This window comes from Rousettus aegyptiacus, unplaced genomic scaffold (genome assembly GCF_014176215.1).
Source record: "Rousettus aegyptiacus isolate mRouAeg1 unplaced genomic scaffold, mRouAeg1.p scaffold_m13_p_10, whole genome shotgun sequence".
Lineage (NCBI taxonomy): Eukaryota > Metazoa > Chordata > Mammalia > Chiroptera > Pteropodidae > Rousettus > Rousettus aegyptiacus.
In genome coordinates this window covers 40,245,596-40,264,745 of record NW_023416285.1, presented here as the reverse complement: position 1 = coordinate 40,264,745, position 19,150 = coordinate 40,245,596, and the positions used below count along the sequence as shown (strand labels likewise).

Below are 19,150 nucleotides of genomic sequence, written 5' to 3'. Positions count from 1 at the left end.
TGCAAAGTTCTGTGCTATCATTTCCAAACACCTGTTTCTAATTTTTAATATACGGAGATGCTGCAGTGAAATACACTACAAGCACAATATTGTAGAAATAAATCATCATGACCATTTTCCTTTGATGTACCAAGAAGAAAATGAAAGAGATGAATTTTATTTCGTATTAAATAAAAAAGATCAAATAGACAAATGTATATACGTTTTTCAAAGATTCTTCACATTAACTTTGCAAATAGTGAGAATTTGGCTACTAAACGAAATTTCCAACCATTCACTGACTCGTTTAAATTAGTCTTCACAGTGTCATGTAATAAATGCTGGAAAGTCTTATGCCTAATAAACAGTTGGATTTTAGAAAATGCTTAATATACTTTATTAAAATGCATGTACTTTATTAAAATGGTGTTTTGTACACTGAGATATATGATTTTAGTCCGTTCACAGTTACTCTAATACATACATTTAAAACAATGGTCAAAGCAGCAATTAATAGGAAGTGCTATACGCCCAAGTAGAATTTTGGTAAATTATAAAACAAACGTGTACAAGAGTGCTTCAGCAGAAATTAAATTCATTTTGGACAAACCAAGCAACTAAATTCTGTACTGGAAGCCAATGGCAGATGAGTCATTCTTGGAGGTGGAAGAATTCTATGATTTCATAGTCCGGAACACTCAATATGACTATCGATGGACCATTTCAACCATTTCACAACCAATGGGAGCTGCCAGAGTCAAGTGTTCTCATTCCAGATGCCAAAAGCAATAGGCAGGTCATTACAATTTGGCTTGTAAAGACATGACTTTTTATTTCTGCTTAAATAATCCAGAGAAGTGAATCTAATACATACAATAAAATATAACTCAACTAAAATTTTATGTCACTTTTCACAGATATGGGTTTGTGAACAACTGAGGTGCTAAAGAAAAATATACGTTTAAATGTCTGATGCTAAACTTTAACCATCTCTTCCTCCCACCCTGCTTTGAAGCATTTTCTTATTGTCATATTACTATGAAATTAAATCCCTTTCCACTCCTAGAAAGGAAAATAAATGTCCTCTCTGATATTGAAGAGATAGCATGGGCCTACTCATTTCTTGCCAAGGTTCTTAGGAAAAAAATCAAATTCCACTTTGAAAAAAAAATAATTTCTATTTAGATTATGTGTTAACAATTTTCAAAGTAAGTAATTTTTTAAAAGACTGGAACTTGAGAAAAGTTCACGTCATAGAGTACAGATTCAAAACTGATCCCTCCAAAACTAATTTAAAAGAATGTATCAGACTTCAAAGCACTTAAACACAAAGATCTATAACAAATGAACAGCTGATAGAAAGCAGGATGGCATTTACTTTTGAATATATAAGGTACTTAACAACTTATACTTGTGAAAATCATGATTTCAAGATAATTTTGCCAAAAAAATTGGCAAATAAAGTTTTAATGTTTTAGATTTATCCCTTATAATGAGTCTTAGAAATAAGCCAAAAGGAGATGTAAACCTCAAGCTATGTCTGTACCAATAGTCAATGCAGTATTGTTTTTACTTACAAATTATCCAACATGCTTACTCTATACAGTGATATAAGTATACTATATACAAAACACGGTTAGATATAACCAATGCAAACTTTATGCAAGATACTTATATCATTTGTATTTAACTTTGTAGAGCTTTGACCGAAGGACTCTTAGCCTGATATGAAGGAAGAGTCATAGATCTATAGCATTCTTAGCTACAAAATAGGAATGAATTGGGGGAGAGGGAGAATCTGGTGTCACAGTTGAAATATATAAGAGCACTGTTTACAAATACGTATATAATTTAGCATTGTCATACTATCTGAATTAATTTATTTCACATTGCTATATTTCCCAGTAAGTGGTCCAGAATACAAAATACAGTAACGGAGAATTCCGTTGCACACTTATTTCTTGATACAATTGTTAAAAATTGAAATGCTTGCTGAAAGGACATTGAGTAGCTATCAACGTACTACTTTAGAAGAACCTGGAGACAAGAATCTGTTCAAACGAATAAAGAACAAATGTGATCAAAAGAAACTCATAACTGCCTAAGACTTTTAAAAATTAGAAATTTAACATTCAGAATGTATATCAAAACCACTTTTCATTTGCTCACAATAGTTTCGTTAGACTCACAATAGTTGTATTACACATATATTTACACTAAGTATATACAGTTGAACATAAATATGATGGATATTTCTGAAAAACTATCATGCAAATGATTGCTAGGTTTACACTGGCTTGTATACTGATCTAGTGAGTCACAAGGTCACTTTGATATAGTTAACCTTTTGATTTAATCGGTTTCTTGATTTAGTTACTACATAACTGTTGCATAAAAATTCAAAGTCTCAGCAAATGATCAGGCCCATCGTCCACTGGAGGCAAAGCTTCTGCTGAATGAGAAATTGATTTCAGAGTTCTTGTATTTTCCCCAAGCACCAAAAGGCACCACTACTATAGTACTGTTATCTTCAGCACCATACTGTATTGCCTGCAAGGTTTGGCAGAAAAGAAGAGAAAAACACAGGAAATCAGAATCTGTACAAAGAGAAATCATCCTTCCTCTGGAAGGTCAAACTTATTTAACAGTTACCAACCCAAATTATGCCACAGTGGTTTGGTTTGTGATTCTTTCACCATATATTAATATCCACACAATTTATTAGATTGCACACAGAATAATAGATGATCCAAAACAACCACATTACTATATCCCATTGTAGTTATTTTGGCAACAGAAACAACCAATGAACTAAGGTATAAGATATGCAACTCCTGAAGAAGAAAATACATGTAAAGCATTTAGCATAGGAACTGATACAAGGTAAAGACTTAGTAAGTGTTAGTCCTTACCTAGTAATTCTGCTTCTAGGAATTTAGCCTAAAAAATAACCTAAAAAAGTGGATCTATATATAAAGGTATAACTACAAGAAAGTTCATTATGCACCCTACAAAATAGAAAAGTGGCATAAACAATCTTCTACAGTAGGAGAATTGCAAATCAATTTCAGGAACTAATTCAAACAGCAAATTCAAACTAATTCAAAAATTCAAAAAGTTGGCATTGGGATTATATTTAAGAACAAAAGAATTTCAAAAGACCTCACAGCCTGAGGCCAAAACCTTTGAAGAAAAGGACTGATAAAAATACCACACGTAAAAAGCTTCAAAAAACAAAGAACTTTTAAAACAAATTGAAAGATGCACACACAAAAAAATTGCAATATCAGACAAAATACAATAACCATAAAAAGACAAACATGCTATAAGGTAATGGAAAAAAACAAGCTGTACATACGAGAAACACAAGCTATGAAATACTATTTCTAAGTGTAAACTGGAATAATATTTCTGGAGAGCAATTTGGCAAACTTATTAAAAGCTTTTAGAATGCTGTGTATTCTTTTATTTAGCAATTTTACTTCTAAGCCTTTAACCTAAAGTCTGAAGAAAATAGATATGCACAAATAGATATAAAATTGTTTGTTGTAGTGCTCCTTCTATAATATGGAAAAATGAACATAAACTAAATGTGCTGATAAGGGGAACTGTTAAATGAATGTATACAAATCTACTGGAATACTATGCAGTCATTATAAATATTATTGACCTCATGAATTAGAGCACACGTATCTCAAGATAGGTAATTACAATAGGGAAAGAAGTGATATCTATGGAACTAGGCCCATTTCCTTAATCTCATGAGCATACATAGTATCCAAGTGAATATAATTCATGCTTGCCCATTCATTTTCAAATAAATAATGCTTTCTAAGTAATTCTTATATCTTAATTACAAATACTAGCACTGAAGTTTGGGTCTTATACCTGAAACTATTATAATACTGAAGGTCAACTGTAATTGAAAAAAATAAAATAAATTAAAAAGTATAAGGAAAAAAAATGTTTAAGCAAAATTTACCTCCAGAATTGAAAAATGTAAAACTTGGGAAATGCAAAATAGCTTTTGAATTAAACTTTGCCTCTAATGACCAGTGGGCTATAACTTAAAAGAGCTACCTATCCAAACAGAATATTAAACAACCCATGGAAATCTTATATTTTCTCTACTGGGTATTATCCAGCTTCCAAATTTTAGCTCTGACTGACACAGTGACACACAACACATCCATACATCTTTTTTGTATTTGTTTGTTTTCACACACCCATTCTCAAAAATCAGAAGTTGACTGTGCTATAGTGTTCCTATATTGGGTAATTACTTGGGAGCAGTCTCATTTAATGGTCAAATGGTTAAACGGGAAATTGGCTGTCAGTTTGAAGCTCAACCAACAACTATTCTGCAGCTTAATTGTTTTGTGATCTTGAAGTCACTTCTCAGTCTCTGTACCTCAGTTTTCCTCATCCATGAAAAAGAGATATTACTAGCTCCAACCTCAGAGGGTTTTATAGTGATTATTACATGAGTCAAATATATATCAACAGAAGAGCGACATATAGTAAGGGATATATTAGTATTTACTATTATTATAATTTACTATTGCTGTTATTATTTCAAGATGTGTACAAAGCTAAAAAATAAACAATATATTTCTTTGGCATATGAATTTTACTTAACTACTTAGAACTATAAAAAAATGTTTTTAAGTTGGAAAAATGTTTTTAAGTTGGAGTCTAGTATAAAATTCATTGTAAAACTGAAGCTAAAAGACAAGATTTCAAAGTTATCTCAAGCCTGTGGTAGCCCCTCCAGGCTGCACCACGTCCTATACTCAGGTGTGTCCTCCTCTCCTCTCCCACCTTGGGACTTTTCTAGCAGAAGCTCTGCTGTGTCACCTGTTCGGTCACTGCGTGGGCTGCTTCACTGGGATCATGGCACTGATTGACAAAGTCACAAATCTCTTGACTATTCACCATGAAGTTAATTCCATCTGTAGTGAGGACCAGGAAGCTGTCATCAGCATGACGTAGCTGCAATCAGAACCAAATTCACAGGATTATAAACTATACTCAGCTTTAGAATAATCTTCATAATTCAAAGATTTTATCTGTTTGCCAAAGTGGTCATCTGTATTTAATAGCTAATAAGCAAACAGAGTGAAAATAGAAGGCCTGTATTTAGGGCAAAAGTAGCAAGATTTAGCATCAACCATGGAGCACAAAGCTAACATTTACTTAGTAACACTAAAAGGGAAGTAGCCAGATAGCTGAATGTGAGAGGCAGCAAGATATAGCGGCTGAGAACACTGTCTCTGGAGCCACGCTTCCTGAGTTTGAAAACTGTCTCTGTTTTTTGGCAAACATAGTTAAATTGAGCTCTATACGCTTTAGATTTTTTTCTCTGTACAGCGGGATAGCAGTAGCTATTTCGAACAGAGCCTGACACATAATAAATCCTATATAAGTATTTGTTAGATAAAATGAATAAAAGTGGGCTATCTATAAGACATGAAGTCATTCTGTTAATAAAGTCTGCTGCCATTATTGGAAACCTGTACTACACTGTACCAGGCACTAGAGTAGTACAGGGGTTGCAGAGAGGGAGGTGTCAGCTCATGATTGGATGTGTGCTGGGGGAAGTATGGATGTTAATTAGTAGCATGGAAAGGATATCATGATTATTTAGCTTGCTGGAAAAGGGACGGTATGGTCAGCTTCCAAATGGAAGTGACACTTAAATGATCAGGTACAGGTAAGGAAAGGCGGAAGAGCCATTCCACCAGAATTCCATAGCTGGGTGAAACAAAAACCAAACCACACATTAGGCTTGGAAAGTAGTATCTTAGTTTGTCTGAAAAGTTTATCTATTCTTCCATTAATTACTCCCTTTAAAAAATCATTTTGGCTTCACTTAAGGCTTCCAAAAAAGCTCGCAGCCAGAAACAGACAACACTGCATTCATTCCTTGTATGTGTATCAAGCGTTTTCAAGTCCTTTCTTACCATAATCCTCTTTGTTTCGGGTTCTGCTATCACACCACTGCTTTTAAGACCCAAATCTCCAAGACTCCTTGTCATCGCAAGTCTTCCATTCACATGAGGCTGCCCCACACTATTCCAAGCTACAAAACCACCACATTTCTTGATCCTGGTCAAGAAAAAGTTAGACTCTGATGCAAAATCCAGAAAACCAAGGCACAGTTAAACTTAAGCATGAAATCAATTTGAAATACAAGGTTTCATCTCTATGAACTATATATAAACATTCTCAGAATAATTGATCAGTTGGAGGTGGTACCTTTCTTTTTCATCTTTCCTTTCTGGAGTATGGTCAATGGTTAGCTTCATGGGTTTTCCTTTTCTACACAAAATAGCCCGGCTATCCCCAACACTGGCTACAACCAGTTCAATACCATCTCTCAACAGGGCTACTGTTGCTGTTGTCCCAGATGTCAGAAGGGTTGCTGTAAACATTATGAAGAAGTTATTGACGGTCAAATGATTGTATTGAATTTTTATTACAAAATAAAACAGGCATGTTAAACTAACACTGAAATGTATCATTCTAATTTAACTAGAGCTATGCAAATAAAAGGCAAATGAACTATGTAAGTAAGAGCATGCATAGAAAGAAGTATTTAATTCAGTAACAAGGCTCCATGCAAACAGAAAAAGTTGCTATCCTAATTTGGTAACCAATGCATCACTGTCTTCAAATGGCCTCAATTTATATCAAGTAGAGCTGACATAAATTTATAATAATTATTATGACACCTTTGTGTGTATTATCAGGTGTCAGGATTAAAAGTATTATATTTTAATTAGACTAGCGAATATGGCAGGGTGAGTTAGGTCTACTGAGCCATTCAGGCAAACTGACTTTTCTATAATCTATGTTCTCAGAAGATTATTATTTTTTCTTCCATTTCTTACTCCTAGCCTACAAAAGTACTATCAATTAATGTGCTAAGCAAGATATGCCAAGGGCACATCATTAGCCCTTCGAAGGCTTTATTTTATATTCTTTCATTCTACAAACATTCACCAAAAAACCCTAAAATGCTTAAAGGCTCACATTCTTTTCTGTTTATTTTTGTTGTCTTCAGGCATGAAACAAAGTTGCAACCATCGTTATATTAGGAGAAAATTTGCGGGGTGGAGAATGAAATTCATTCTAGTTTCCCACAAGCTTGATATAGTTAACACTTTTAGCTCCACAGGATCTAATACACTCCATCTGTATCCAAATGCAGGATAGTACGTCTAAGTGCTGTTCCTGTGGTCATTCCCTGGGCCAAAACCACTCCAAGAATATTACTTTTCTCAGACCAATAAGGAATAAAATTAAATGTTACTTGGCCTGAGGTCACCACTATCTCCTCCAGCCAATCCAAACTGCATTTTGCATCTTCCTTTGAACTATTCTAACAGTGTCTGTCTTCAGTTCTTTACTACTTGTTAAAAAAGAAAAATTAAGGTGATTGAGCCTTGCTAAAGTGAAATACTGTGAAATTATGGTCTAAAAAGTAAAGCAAATTGGAAGAAATTGAAAAAATAATAACTTATTTAAAGCAAGTATTTTCTATAACATGATTAATGCCTTAAAGTATCTAAATCAAATATTCAGGTGATCATCCAAAGACTACTGACTTCAAAGGAAGATTTAGGAAAAACAAAGTGCGACTGACTTGACTGATTGAGGCTCAATATTTCCAAATTTTTTTAAAAGAAACAGTTTAAACAATTACACCAGTAATGCATTTCGGAAAGATATATATAAATATATTTTCCAATCAACATATAAAAATGCCTGCTTTAATCAGAAAAGTAATATAAAAAAACATGAATAAACCCTGCTTAATCATTTATATCCACGCTGAATTTACTGAAAAATAGTATTTATAGTTAGTTCTACTGTCTTCCCATTTGTCTCCTGATTTTGGAACTGCAAAATATCTTGGAAATGCGAAAGTATATTTGTTAATGTATAACAGAAATGTTTAGCATAAGTATCAGTACTATTTACATTACAAATGTTAACTCTTGAGTTTCCCAAAATACAATACAATGGACTCTCCGACAGTTTATCTTCTGTAACATTTTCAATTGACTGGAGGAGCCAGGCAAGGGAAAACAGCACTGCTCAGGGAGTTCAGAATTCCTCTCCTTTGTGTAAACTGTCAGCAGCAGCTTTTTAAAAAGTCGCTTTTCATTGGTTACATTAAAAAAGTTAAAATTTCATAAATGAAAATTTCAAGAGTAGCTAGCTGTTCAGGATTATAGCTATGGCTCGGCCACCTAAAAATTCGAAAGAGCTTGAATTTTTACCAACCCAACTTAACAGTTCCAAAATTCCAGGATATATGGGAAAGTTCTCAAAATTGTTGATTCTGGTTTGCTAAGCATCTAATAATATAAGTATTAAATCAACATTTATTTTCATTTAACATAGAAATAAAAATTCTCACTTTTTGTCCTAAAAACAAAACTATGAAACTAAGACATCTTCAATAAGTTCTTAACACTCACTGGACATTTCCTACTGCAAGTCATCTCAACTAATGGGACAAAGAGGATGTGGGAACCTTCCAGTAGTCCAGGCTAGGAACCGCTGGACTCCTCCACCTGGGACAAAATTAAGCAGATCTCTCTTTCCACTGAAGCCCAGCATAGAGTGTCCACGGGCTCCAGGTCTAGAGCTGCTGACCAGGCACTGTTCTCTGCCACAAATAACACACATAGAGGCAAATAGGAAATTCACCCAGGAGTTTTGCTCAAACATTACAAACCTGCAACACAGGGGAGGGCAGAAAAAGAGCTGCAAAATAAGGGGAAGGGTTTTTATTTCGGTGAAAATTTCACTTGCAAATTATATAATATTCCAGGCATGCCAAATCAAAGATTCCAAAACTCAGTTTGCCCAAGTTGATGGTATTTTGTAGTTAAGTCTATTTTTCATCACAGAGTAACATTTAAGTTTTGTGGCTTCCCAAAGCGAGAAAAAATGCATGTGTAGAAAAACATTCAGTGACACAGACAGACATCTGCATATTTATATTCTCTCTCTCTCTCTCTCTCTCTCTCTCTCTCTCTCTCTCATACACACACACACACACAAATACAGTCACTCAAATAGGCTTTAAGAGTAAATCAGTACCTTTACTGAGTTGAAAGATGCACTGTATATTATTTTGGTAGCAATATAAGAATTGTCCCAATAACAGAGGGGAAATTTCATGGGCTTAAAAAAATATTCATCATATCTGACAAGCAGTACTTAGAGAGGATGTGAACTACAATATACCACCAAATTACTGGGATTTAACTATATTAAGAAGGAATCAAAGCACATCAAAATCAGATGCGAGGAGTAACACACTTGTTCCGGTGTTCAATGCAGGATTCAGTATCTGGAAGCCATTTTTTAGTAGAACGATTAATTGTTTAAATAAAGGCTCATAAGGCTCTTGAGCTCTAATGCATGTTTATAGTTTTATATAATTCATAAAGGGGGTGTTTCTGCAGCTCTCTCTTTCCCCCAGTGTTACAAGTCCACATATCAGAAGCAAAATGATGGAGAATTTAAAAGGCAACAGAAAGCATAAAATTTGTACTTTTCAAAATCTAACCTTCTCCCCACCCCCCCCTGGTAATTATTCAACTGTATAAGACCAGTATTGTTTTAATATTTATTAAAAATGGGCTTTTCAGACAAGTATGGCTCATGAATCCCAAAATCAAAGTAATAAGCTGAGAGCAGTAATAGCACAATAAGAATCTCTCTTTAATGCTCTTCCCCCATTTTTTCTATTGGCTACCCCCAGCATAAAAGGCGTACTCAAAAACACGGTGTTTCTAACACTCGCTGTGTAGTAGTTTAATTCTTCCATAAAAAGATCACATAATATGAAGAGCACAGAAGTTTCCGATAAGACTCACGCTGTTGTCACTATCTTCAACTCTGAAAGACGGAGCAAGTCTTCTCTTTTTTAACCATTTGTCTCTTGAAAAATATTGTTGCTTTCAAACCTTATGCACTCTAAAAACACTATGAAGTTTATCAGATATATAGTATTATAATCTAATTTTTCTACCTTCTGCTTAAGTGACAATTGATTCATAAGCATGGAATGTCATTTGAATTTACTGGCTGGTGAATTGTAAAAATATATAACTGGCATAAATTGAATATAAAAATATTCAAAGATGATGAAATTAGCTATTTATAAATAAGGGTAAATTCGAAATTCATCAACAAGTCAATAAATATAGCTGGTATTTCTTAGGGGCAAGATTCTTGCTTTTTGTTAGTAAGTGGCACTCTGATTTTATTCTCCTCAAACCACCTCCAATTTAAACTAAAATAGTAAATATTTTAAATGCTAATGGGATAATTCGAAGTAATTTATGCGGATGTGACAGCTTTGGACTAATGTCTTGAAAAAATGAGAATGTTTTATTTTCACTTTATTATATTTTCGCTTTCTCTTAAGAAAGTTAATATATAATTGAGGAGCCCTCCTCCCATTTATACCTGAAATTCCACCGTTAGTGACTCATGTCTATGGTTTAACCAATCTTTTTTCAGGTTTCTCATACTTAAATTCAAATTCACTCATGTTATATAACTCATTAAAACACATACATTATACCAATAGTCATGTTAAATCAGCTATAGGATAATCAAGGAATAAATTATAATAGTTTTGGTGAGAATAAGTAGGCAGTAGACATCAGTTCAGTCCAATCGAGCACCTTCCAAATTCTATGCAGAGTGCTGAACAATGGAGATTCAAAATTGAATAAGCTATTCACAGGAAGGATTGGTTCAAGTTGGGGAAATGGGGTTTATGGAAAGAAACTGGAGAGGGCAAACTGCATTAACTCCACAATCTTATTTAACACTGGTCCTAGTCATATATATGCCAAAAAGAATATTATACACTCTTATAACTGATAATACTTCAGTTCTTACTAAAAACTAGAAAAAAAAACTGAATAATAACTTTGAAATTTGAAATGGTCTAAGTTTTTTTTAATCCACAAATCAAAAAGTTAAACAATATAAAGCATCCTATTTTTAGTGGCTTCAATACATTTGATAAAATAGGTCCCAAATATCAAAAGGCAATTTTTACCATCTTTGAAAGCCTTAGCAACTTATTAATAATAAATTTTAAAGTTGGTCGCAATGTACTTAATGAAAACCTGGCCCAGTAAGCTTTGCATGTTTACAGAACAGCTGGGGCATACCACCTGCACTGCAGCCAACAAACATCTTGAAGTAAGACACAGCCAAGCTGGTTATGGATGAAATAAGCATGCTGATATGGACACTAATATTCAGAGTTATAAAAATAAAATAATAAGAAAGTGTTTTAATCTTCTCTTCTCCTCATATATTCTACCCATTAAGAACAAGAGATAAATCTTATGCCTAAAATGTGCCCTCTCTCAGTCCCTATTTTGATAAGGTGAGGGGCCAGCTGGAAGGAAAAAGAGTCCAAAGGAATGAAGGAGAAGATAAGAAAATGGGCCAGATGATCTACAAGTGAGAAAATAAATTCCTGAACAAAGAGACGGACTCTAATACTTTTATGAGGAGTATGATGATGGAAAGTTTCTCAAAAAAGAGCAGGAAAAACCTTAAGGTTGCAAAAAGAGCCATCTTAGAGTCTTAGAGTCATCTTCTCTAATTCTCATCATTAAATATGCCCACGAGAGAGGCTGCAATGGGTGCCAAAAACCCCCCAGCAACAGCCCTTTACCTCTCTTTGAGTTTCAGTTCCTTATCTAGGAAATGGGGAGAATTTCCATGCCTAGGAACTCCGACTGAACATTGTGAAAATGACATCTCAGTGGTGCACTTTGAGCTTCTTTAAACAAGATGATGAACCAAATAATGGTTAATAATTATTCCATGATTTGTTTTCATTTTATATGTACATATTTAAGATTGTTGCACAAGTTTTCAAGATTAACCTTCGAGCAAAATATTTTAGGGCCAGCTAACTAGAAAACATTCACTATGTTTTCCTGAAATGGTTTTGATAAATTTAGTCAAAATCAGAAACATTTTACTTTCAAAATTTAAGGACACATAGTACACAAAATTTTTAATTCACTTTGTGTTTAACAAATAAAACAAAAATATCACTTGTTATCACAGAAAAGCTGCAATATCAAGCTTTTTACGGTGGGAGAAAAAATAAGTAAAATAAAATAAAAAATTAATAAGATTAATTATTCTAATTATACAATTAATAAGTATTTAGTATATATTAGTCATTGTTCTTTCTTTTCTAGAATCAATTAGCATTTTTCCTCTTGCTTGAACAATTATTGTCCTGGCTAGATGAGATTACCTTATAGTATATTTCAGTATTTGTTCATCAGATTTATCTTAAGAAACAAAAATAATAAACCCTCAAGGGGGTTGGGAGAAGGGGGAAAAAGAAAAAAAAAAAAGAATAATAAACAATCTCATAGTATGGACATCTTGTCCATCAAACGAACAACAGATTAAAAATGTTTTAATCTTTTTAAAATTAAATTTCAACATCAGATGCATTTTAGATCTTCAATTTCTGAACAATTCTCCAATGTATTTCATTTAAAAGTGAGGTATTAACATCAGTTTGACAGCATTTAAAGTGATTCTTTATGTAAAATAATTTTTAACATAAACATCCAATTCCCATCCACTAAAGGACTTAAATTGTTTCCATTTTACCTGATATTCCCCAGGACCCTAAGAAATGTGATTATTTTACTTACTATCAGTAGACAGGTGGGCATGGCTCGAAAAGGCTTTATCTATTTCTAGAAAAGCCAAGGTCAACACAGTTTCCAAATTCTTCTCTTTAGGAAGCAAATCCCTTCATGGGGAGAAAAAAGAACCCCAAGCAATAATTTTACAATAGGTTTCAGTCTTCCTCTCCTCTAGAGGTCATTCTAGTTAACAGTCACTCCATGCCTTTCCGATGCTCTTTAAGTAACAGACATAATGATAAGTCTCTAACGACACTAAAATAAAAGTCTTAAAAGATTAATCTTAAAAGATTAATCCTCAGTACTGCAACCCTAAGAGGTCAAGAGTTCCTTTGTATTAAATTGAACCATTGAGTTCTTCTGTGGAATAAGACAAAATATACATACATCCAATAATGAATAGTCTGAAGAACTATACACAGGAAAACAATAGTCACATGGCCATGTTCCCCCTGTCTTTTAATACTAGCAGTATTAAAAGCAGTATAATCCTCAAAAATACATTAATAGTAATTGCAGTAAATAAACTATGAAAAGGGCTCCAAAACAGCCTCATTAAATGCATTTTTCCCCAAACTAATGCTAATCATTTAAAGCTATTTTCAACAAGTATTCAAAGCTATTCATACTACTTGAGGGAATAATTATCATTTATTGAAGCACTACATGACATGTACCGATAGGGGTAAATGCTTCTCATAGATTCCCGTAGCACATAAGGTCATGAACTTTATGTTATTCACTTGAAATGATCACAAATCCCATAAGATAGATTCTGCTCATAAAAAAAAAAAAAAAAAAAAACTCCCAAAATGGAGTCACCTGTACTAACTCCATGTCACCAAACCACAGCTTAGTGCCTAACCTAACTGAAGTTTCAACTTTCTCCAGGAAGGTAATCTTAACAGGTTAGTCTGGAATTCTCTGGTCAGCACCAATGAGGTACTCTGCCACATAAGCCCTTTCCATCCTCCAAAGATGAGGTAATCTTCTCTTTTCTTACCCCCTCCCTCTCTACCTATAGAATAAGACTTTCCTTTTGTTCAGCTCCTCAGAGTTCTTTTCTATTTGTTAGACAGGATGCTGCCTGATTCATGAATCATTCAAAAAAGCCAATTAGATCTTTAAAATTTGTCCAGTTGCATTTTTGTCAATTAACATAGTTAGTGCTCTCACCAGGGGAGTTGTTAGATGTTAAAACATATATTTATAAAATAATAATAATCATCAGTAATAAATGGTATGCTGGAGCTACTGCTCATTCATAAAACAACAGTACAAAACCACCACTCAAATAGCCATGTTAAGACTGAACATCTCAGTCAAAAGAACATTTAAACACAAAGCATAAGGCAAACTGCAAAGTCAAGAGTGAAAGTCATTGTACATACATGATGCATTTTTCCATGTGGGTGTGGCAGAAATCAGCAGCTGCAGGCCCACCATGTCCATCATACACCGCAAAATACAGGACCTCCTCTGTCAGCTGAGCAAAGTCAAATCTGTCTTCATTCTCTTTCCGTTTGCCTATATGTGAGGTGCAGCCCACGTTTTCCAAGCTGATTTTGGGTATTGGCTTGCCATACTTAATGCTGGGTGGCAGCAGAATTGGCTCATCTATTTGGTTATCCCAGATCCCAAAATTATCCCAGGTGGTTGGATGTCCACTACCATCCGGATCAAACCGTGAGCACCTGGACTCTGAAGTGGAGCTGTGGCATGCGGGCATCACCCACCTGTCATCCTGCAGTAGGCGGGAGCTTAGCAGCACTCTTCTTCTCACCTGGTTCCCACCTCCTCTAACCAAAGTAATTAAGGCAGTTGTTGACATAACTCAGCTCCGGAAGACTCAGTAATCAGGGAAAGGTCAAAGGAACAATAATGAAATATCTTCGGGAGAAATGATGCAACTGAGGAGAGAGAGAAAGGAAGAGAGAGGGACTCTATCAGTAATTACAAATATAACTGATCTATTATTTTATTAGATATTACCAAAAATCAGGGTTGCAGCCCTCTCCTCTCCCATGACCCCAGGAGCCCACCCATACCTTAAACTCATTGCTGACAACTCCAGCAGGAGACAGCACCAGAGACAGGACAACAGTTTTTTGAAACTATTATTCTGCCCTACTTCTAGACTCTGCCACAAAGCTATATTCTAAAGCCTCCTCTGGGTGTGTTCACAGGGAATTTCTATACTGCTGCAGGAAGGAAGGGCTGTTTCTGGCAGTTTTCCATACAAATAGGTCCTAAGCAAAAATTCATCTCCATAGTACTTTGTTCTGTTATTTTAAGAATTAAAAACCAACTTGAAAATATAGCATGATGTAAAGATTTGATAATGCTGGTGGAGGGTATGTAGGTGTTATATTATTCTCAATTGTATGTTTGAATTATTTCACAATAAAAAATGAGCTTGAAAAAATATATCTCCAAAAAAGGCACAAACATACAAAACAAAAAAAGCCCAGCTTGTGCGCATCTATAAGAAAATGCATTATGGATTTCAAGCAATAATTTTCAAATAAATTTTTGGAAATCAGTGTAGCTATGTATATGAAGGGACATTACTCCTTGCTATTTACGCAATGAAAGACATAAGCCCTGTATTTAGAATAAAGATGGCAAAGCTAACACTGAATTGTTGTCATGAAATACTTAGGAGGCCATTTCTTCTTGGCCTTTTAGCTAATATCATGTATAAAAGACTGAAACTCACTTCTTTTATGACAAGTTGGAGATGGTAGAGACACAGTATCTCTGGTTATCAGGCATCTAAGAGAAGTAACACATTCCATTACAAAAAAATGAAGTGTTAATTTCTTTGCTTCTGTTTGAAGTTATATTTTATTCAGTAATAACAACTGTCAAATAAAGATGATGATGTGTAAAGAAATTTCAAACTATAATGCAATCTAGCAAGTGAAAGAACTAAGTATTAATTATTGTTAGAGATAATTCACAAAGCAGATTAATACCACATAGAAAAATAATAAAACTTAAAGTGCATTGATTAGAAAACACACTAGCATTTGAAGAGTGCACCAGAAATTAGCAAAGTATTATTCTTTTGACTTCAATCTGAAAGCACGTATGCCATATTCAGCCTTGGGTCATTGTGTAGTCATGTACCTACTTTAAACAAGTTCTAACATTACAAACAATAAACATTGAAAAAGTTTTTCTGCGGTTTTTATAAGATACCGTTGTCCTGCCCCCCCTTCTTTATCCCCCAACTATGAAAATAAAATAAAATAATAAAATAAAATTAATAAAATAAAATAAATAAAATAAAATAAAATAAAATAAAGAGCTGCATTCTCAGCAGGGAACAAATATCCACTGGAAACATTATTTAAGAGTGAAACAATGCAAGTTGAGCAGTTTCTTTAAGCCTATAAGCACTAAAATCAATCATCAACCTGGCTTCAACTCATCTATTATCTGCACAATCATCTCAGAAAGCAAGCAGAATAGTCATAGAAAAACAGTTTCTTTGAGGTTTGCTATTGGCATAGATGAAATGTGAGGCAAATATATAGCTAGTTTATATAACTAGGTAAGGGTCACTTATGCAAGCAAAAGACTGTCCAAGTGGTTTCATCTCCTTTTCCATATGCAGTGTAACTAACCCATACTAATTTGCCCTGTATTCCTGAGGAAAAAACTCAAAGAGGACCTGAGTTCCCACGCTAAATAACAACTTTGAATTAAACTCACACATCAAGAAAAGTTTACTCCATGGCTGTAAACTAGGAGTCAGCCATCATAGGCTCTCAGCTCTCCAGATGCCCTTGGAAGTGTCTCTGCACTGACTAGCAGACAAGAGAGTAGAAATTTTTGACATGATAAACACACGAAAGCATTCAAAAAAAAAAAGGGAGGAGGGGGCAGTGTTCTTTATAACAAGAAGAGTGAAGAACAAACGGACAAACACCTAAAACATATTTTTATTATTTGTCAGTTCAGAAATTATAAATTGGTATGTATTTATCATTCTGCTAGTTAAAAAAAGTTATTCAGGAATCCTTTGTCAATCTCTCAATCGGAAATCAAGCCTAGCTTATTTTTCTAAACCATTTTAACATTTATATGCAATCTTTGAAAGTTGAAATCATCCAAAAGGGTCAAAGGGTAGAAGTAATTTTGTGTGAAAGACATTTGAGTACACGAAAACATCAGAGCAAAGGTTAAATGACCTAAAAGTACAAAAACATATTATGCTCACATCAAGTTCTACTAGCAAGAACAAAATTTAAAAACAATGTTAAGCAAGAAAATAAACAACTTGATTGGAATCCTAGCCACGTAACATGTTATATAAGCAACCTAAACTATACTGATAGTCATAATCCAAAAGGAGTGGGGAAGGGATGGACAATCTTCCACTTAGACCACACTGTTCTCCAAATTCCTTCTTCTTTTCTAATCAAAACAAAAATGTATCTCACAAATTTACTTTAATTACATGAATGTTTAAAAATGTGAGTGTGCACACATACACACACACGCACACACACACACACACAAACCCCCTACATATTCTATATACTGTCAATAAATACCTTCAAAATACTTTCTTTTTCATCATTTTCATATTGATTTGTGTGACCAGGCCTTCTCCATCTTCCTCCTCCTCAAAGTTTTAACTAGTTAACTTGATATTTTAAAGTCCTGACAGAACTGACTAGTGAAGCCAGTTGGCCCCTGGTTTAACAATTCTGGGGTGAGGGTAGGGACAGGGGCAGAGGCAGGGGGAGTGTCTCAGCAAAGAGGGTTAAATGGAAATATTTTAGTTGTAACAGGCACAGAGATTTACATAAGATCGTTGGCGAAAACCCACATCTTTAGAGTAGGAAATCTCAGGTGAAAAACATCATAAGGAAAAAAATAAATCCATTTGGTTTGTAGTCTGAAATAAATACTTGATTTAAAAACAAAAGGGGGGGGTGAAGAAAAGCCACATAGCTACAAGATTGCTATGTCAAGTTTACATTTCATTTACTCCCATTTTATAATCTCAATGGGTTAAAAACTTTAGAGGTATCCAAGTTTATTTTTGAAAAAGGGAGACACTGTTTCTGGCAGGAGCTTGAACTGGAAACTTGAGTGAAATTGCTCTTAACTGTTAAAAGCAGGTCATAAGGGCAGTTTGTCGTTATCATTTTAAACCCATGTCAAATTATTCAGGAGTTCTAAAAATCAATACTACTGACACCTGCTTAGATTTATCCCTCCAACGAAAAAGAGGCCTTGTTGCACATTTCCAGTTTGAAGCTCAGAAAGGTTAAATGGAGCTTTGGAGACTCCAAATTCCCAGGCTATTTCCATCCAGAATCTCGTCTTTTCACCTCCTGTGAAATCTCTAATCTACAGAAATTGGCTGCTAAAAAAGACAGCACCAGCCACAAAGCCTTATTACAATGCTCTCCTAGGAAAAGAGCAAAACCCTCACATCGACATCAACCAAGGCTCTGCAACCTTCTCTATTCTGAGGCCCTGAAAACCTCTCCCTTGCACAATTCAGGATCTTGGGCTCGTCTCCCCGGCCGTGACAGATGAATGCCTAGTGTGATACAAGGAAGGAAGCACACCCTCCCGCCCGCGTTGCACTGAGGATGGCTGGGTTTGCCCTAGCACCTACAGTCGCCGGGTATCCACCTCCCAACCACCCTCTCGAAATATGGATCCCAAGTGTCGCCTACGTCTCCCTCTCCCCGGCTGCAGCTGCGGCGACGACGCCGCGCCGACTCCAGCAGCATCCTCGACGTGGGGCCTCGCTAAAGGTAAACACAAGGGGGCAGCCCCTGCCTCCCTTCCATCGTCTCTTGCGCGGTCCCTTCTTCCCTCAGCCTCGGCCGACCCAACTTGCTCAGCTGCGCCTCCAGCCTGCGGTCAAATTCGAGGAGTCTCAATAGGAAACGCCTTCAGCCGGCGGTGAAGCCCGGACCAGCTGCCCCTGACCTCAAAAGGAAAGAAAACGGCGCATAGAGAATACAGACACCGACCGTGGAGCTCGGACTGAGGGGTGCTGAGGAAATTAAACCTATATTTCCTCTCGCGTCCTAGGAAACCCTGCCCTATTAGCTATCCATTCTACGATCTGGAAGTGGTGGGATGCGACCCGGCCTATAAATGATAGTATAAAAGATTAACAGCAATCAAAATAAAGCGAATTCTCTAGGCTCTTACCTCGTGATGGTTAGGTTCCTGGAAATTTTTAAATTAGCTAACAGAAGGCGGAGGAGGTGCTTTTTTGGTCGGTAAACAAGACTGCCTTCTCCGATGTTTCAGATCTCTGGAGCAAGCGCTTAGAAGAGCCACGGGCTGGTCTGCTGGAAATACTCGAGAATTTGTCGCCCCCAGTGGGCTGGATAAAAAAGGAAGGTCTGTTCCCCTTGACTGACGGCAGCCCCGGCCAATCTGCGCTGAGAAAGGCG

General features: G+C 35.4%; 1 protein-coding gene across 4 annotated transcripts; it reads right to left on the bottom strand.

Moving 5' to 3' along the window:
* Nucleotides 1-347: 347 nt before the first annotated feature.
* PPM1K (protein phosphatase, Mg2+/Mn2+ dependent 1K) lies at nucleotides 348-19,058 on the bottom strand. Of its 4 annotated transcripts, XM_016161044.2 has the most exons (8): nucleotides 18,903-19,053; nucleotides 15,430-15,485; nucleotides 14,102-14,620; nucleotides 12,717-12,817; nucleotides 6,238-6,403; nucleotides 5,943-6,087; nucleotides 4,837-4,971; nucleotides 348-2,529 (listed from the first exon to the last, which is right to left on the bottom strand). In XM_016161044.2, exons 3-8 carry the CDS (start codon nucleotides 14,539-14,541, stop codon nucleotides 2,398-2,400), a joined length of 1,119 nt encoding a protein of 372 aa, XP_016016530.2. In that variant the 5' UTR covers nucleotides 14,542-14,620; nucleotides 15,430-15,485; nucleotides 18,903-19,053; the 3' UTR covers nucleotides 348-2,397. The 4 variants fall into 4 exon arrangements, with proteins under 4 accessions (XP_016016530.2, XP_016016529.2, XP_016016531.2 ...); XM_016161043.2 differs by lacking the exon at nucleotides 15,430-15,485 and having other exon boundaries at nucleotides 18,903-19,057; XM_016161045.2 differs by lacking the exons at nucleotides 15,430-15,485; nucleotides 18,903-19,053 and adding an exon at nucleotides 17,276-18,836.
* Between the last annotated feature and the right edge of the window lie 92 nt (nucleotides 19,059-19,150).

Coding starts and splice junctions, on each gene's coding strand:
- PPM1K (XM_016161043.2), bottom strand. CDS start 14,541: ATGTCAACAACTGCCTTAATTACTTTGGTTAGAGGAGGTGGGAACCAG. Junction 6,404..12,716: donor TGCCCACCTGTCTACTGATA/GTAAGTAAAATA, acceptor TAATGTTTACAG/CAACCCTTCTGACATCTGGG. Junction 2,530..4,836: donor CCCACGCAGTGACCGAACAG/GTGACACAGCAG, acceptor CAAACCTTGCAG/GCAATACAGTATGGTGCTGA.